This window comes from Brassica oleracea, chromosome C8 (assembly GCF_000695525.1).
Source record: "Brassica oleracea var. oleracea cultivar TO1000 chromosome C8, BOL, whole genome shotgun sequence".
Classification (NCBI taxonomy): Eukaryota; Viridiplantae; Streptophyta; class Magnoliopsida; order Brassicales; family Brassicaceae; genus Brassica; species Brassica oleracea.
In genome coordinates this window covers 28,954,307-28,956,529 of record NC_027755.1, presented here as the reverse complement: position 1 = coordinate 28,956,529, position 2,223 = coordinate 28,954,307, and the positions used below count along the sequence as shown (strand labels likewise).

The following is a 2,223-nucleotide window of genomic DNA, read 5'->3' as shown; positions in this document are numbered from 1 at the left end:
GTACTGACCCAACGTGGAAAACCCGAAGTTTAGAATTAGGTTGCTGGATAGAAATCAAATTATTGCTAGACATGTGGGCTTACAGTGATACAATTTCCCGACGAACTCGGTAATAGTTAGGCTACTTACTGCTTTCTGTCAATTTTTGTTTGTCAAACAACTAGTGGCTACTTTGCTCTTATTGTACCCAATTTTTTCTTTTGAAATGTGAGGAACCAAAAACAGGTTGGACTATATATTTAGAAGTTTAGATGTAAGATTTAGTCTTTGTTTTTTTTCTCTTGTATTTCTATGTTGTTTTGCTGTAAAAAATATTACAACTTTTAAATCACTTTAATTGTTGTTTTGAAAAAGAAAGAAAAACATGGACAAAAAAAGTTGTAGAAGATGTAGCTAGGCTTTAACTTTAAAAATAAAACTACATCATTTGGTTAAGGTTAGTCATTTAAAATAAATAAAGCTAAAGTATAAAGTTGAACATCACATACATTTAAAAATGGCCTGAAATTAATCTTATATTGTTGAGTGTTTTTATCAACAAATGTGATTAATCGAAATTTTTATAAATTTTAATTATGTACAAAACTTACTTACAGCAAGTAATATTTAAATGGGAAGTCATCTAGTTATTAACTCTTCAAAATCTTTATGTAATAAGAAAACCGTAACTAATAAAAAATAGAAACTCTAATAATATTGCATTAAGAAAAGAAAAAGCAAAAGAGGCAAAAGGGTTGAGTCGGATAGACGAGAGGACTCAGGCGACTGGGAGAACGCTGAACTTCATGTTATAGGTACGGCAATAATAGCCATTATTCTCTCCGCATGCAAAAGAGTAAGGCTGTGACATTGCTAGCGTAAATTTGAAGCTCTCTTTAGATCCATTCTCCTCCGATGAAGCAATCTTATTTCTACTTTCGAAGTTGCAGGTCCTGTAACTCCACAGATTTGTTTGCAAGTACACGTCATGTCTTTGGTTTGTCATATTGTTGTACTCGAAAACTGCAAATAATCAACAAGAATTTTAGCCAAAAAAACTATTTATAAAATCATCTAAAGACACAAGAAAATAGACAATATATACTTACCAAGAACATCGCCGACATGGAAAGTAGTCTTGGAAGCCCATTCTTCAAGATCCACCCCGTAGTTCCATCCACGTGATCCTCCCACTACGACCTCTCTTGGTGTTGCAAAGACCGGGTTGCTTGAATCATTATCGTCTGAGCCTGACCTCGAATCGTTATGTTTTGATGAGCCTGGCTTCGTTTCATTATGGTTATGGTGCGATGAGCCTGGCATTGTAACGTTATGGTTGTGGTTCGATGAGCCTGGCTTCGTAACGTCATGGTTCGATGAGCCTCGCTTAGTAACGTTATGATTTGATGAGCCTTCAGGCTTCGTAACGTTATGGTTCGATGAGCCTGGCTTCGTATGGTTTGAGTCTGACCTCCATCTCCAGCCTGACCGTGTGTCCCACCTCCAACTCCAGTGCGAACCATCAGGGTTTGTACCCGAACCTGAGGCTGATCCGTCTGAGCCGTGGGATTCCCAACCCGAGCCTGAGCCTGAACCGGAGCTCCAACTCCAGCTCCATGCCTCTGAGCCTGTTGAGAAGACGCATGCAAAGGCCACAAGGATTACCAGTAACTTCGTTTGTGAAAAAGACAGCGACATCTTTTCTCTTCTTCGTACGTGCTTTTGATTTTGAGCAATTTGTGATTTTGTAATTGGGATGCTTTCTTCGAGGGTTATAAGTGTATGTATTTATAAGAATACCGAGGGTCGGCATCATTAAACCAATTCCTAATATATATTGGAGAAAACAAAATCCTTTTCCAACAAGGATCTCATGTTTCTTCAAACGTTTTTTTTCTTGTTTTTTCTTTCGTGATATGCCATAATGATACGTATATCTTAAGTAATTAAATTTCATAATTTCTATATTGTTAAACGATCGAGATTTTAGATATAATTATTAAATTTCATATATTAATTTGTAACACAATTATATTGGTCAAGACTAACTCCAAATATACAATACTCGATATGCTCGAAGTGATTGTAAATATTTATAGTATGCATTTGGTGAAGTAACATATACATCTAAGTATAAGTCAAGGATCGGTTCCCCTCAAACGTGGAATGCACATGCAATGTTAAATTCGTTAAGATTTTATCTGGAAACAATAATTTGTTTTATTTGAATTTTGATCAACGTAA

The 2,223-nt window shown here is 35.9% G+C and overlaps 1 protein-coding gene across 1 annotated transcript; it reads right to left on the bottom strand.

The window, feature by feature from the left end:
- Positions 1–650: 650 nt before the first annotated feature.
- Positions 651–1,727, bottom strand: LOC106310974 (variant surface antigen E-like). Its single transcript, XM_013748199.1, has 2 exons — positions 1,089–1,727; positions 651–1,002 (listed from the first exon to the last, which is right to left on the bottom strand). The coding sequence occupies exons 1-2, from the start codon at positions 1,675–1,677 to the stop codon at positions 758–760; spliced, it is 834 nt and encodes a 277-aa protein (XP_013603653.1). The 5' UTR covers positions 1,678–1,727; the 3' UTR covers positions 651–757.
- Between the last annotated feature and the right edge of the window lie 496 nt (positions 1,728–2,223).

Bases quoted from the DNA above. Each gene is read 5' to 3' on its own strand.
- LOC106310974 (XM_013748199.1), bottom strand. From the start codon at position 1,677: ATGTCGCTGTCTTTTTCACAAACGAAGTTACTGGTAATCCTTGTGGCC. The intron at 1,003-1,088 runs GTAAGTATATAT...GATTATTTGCAG, and splicing joins CCATGTCGGCGATGTTCTTG to TTTTCGAGTACAACAATATG.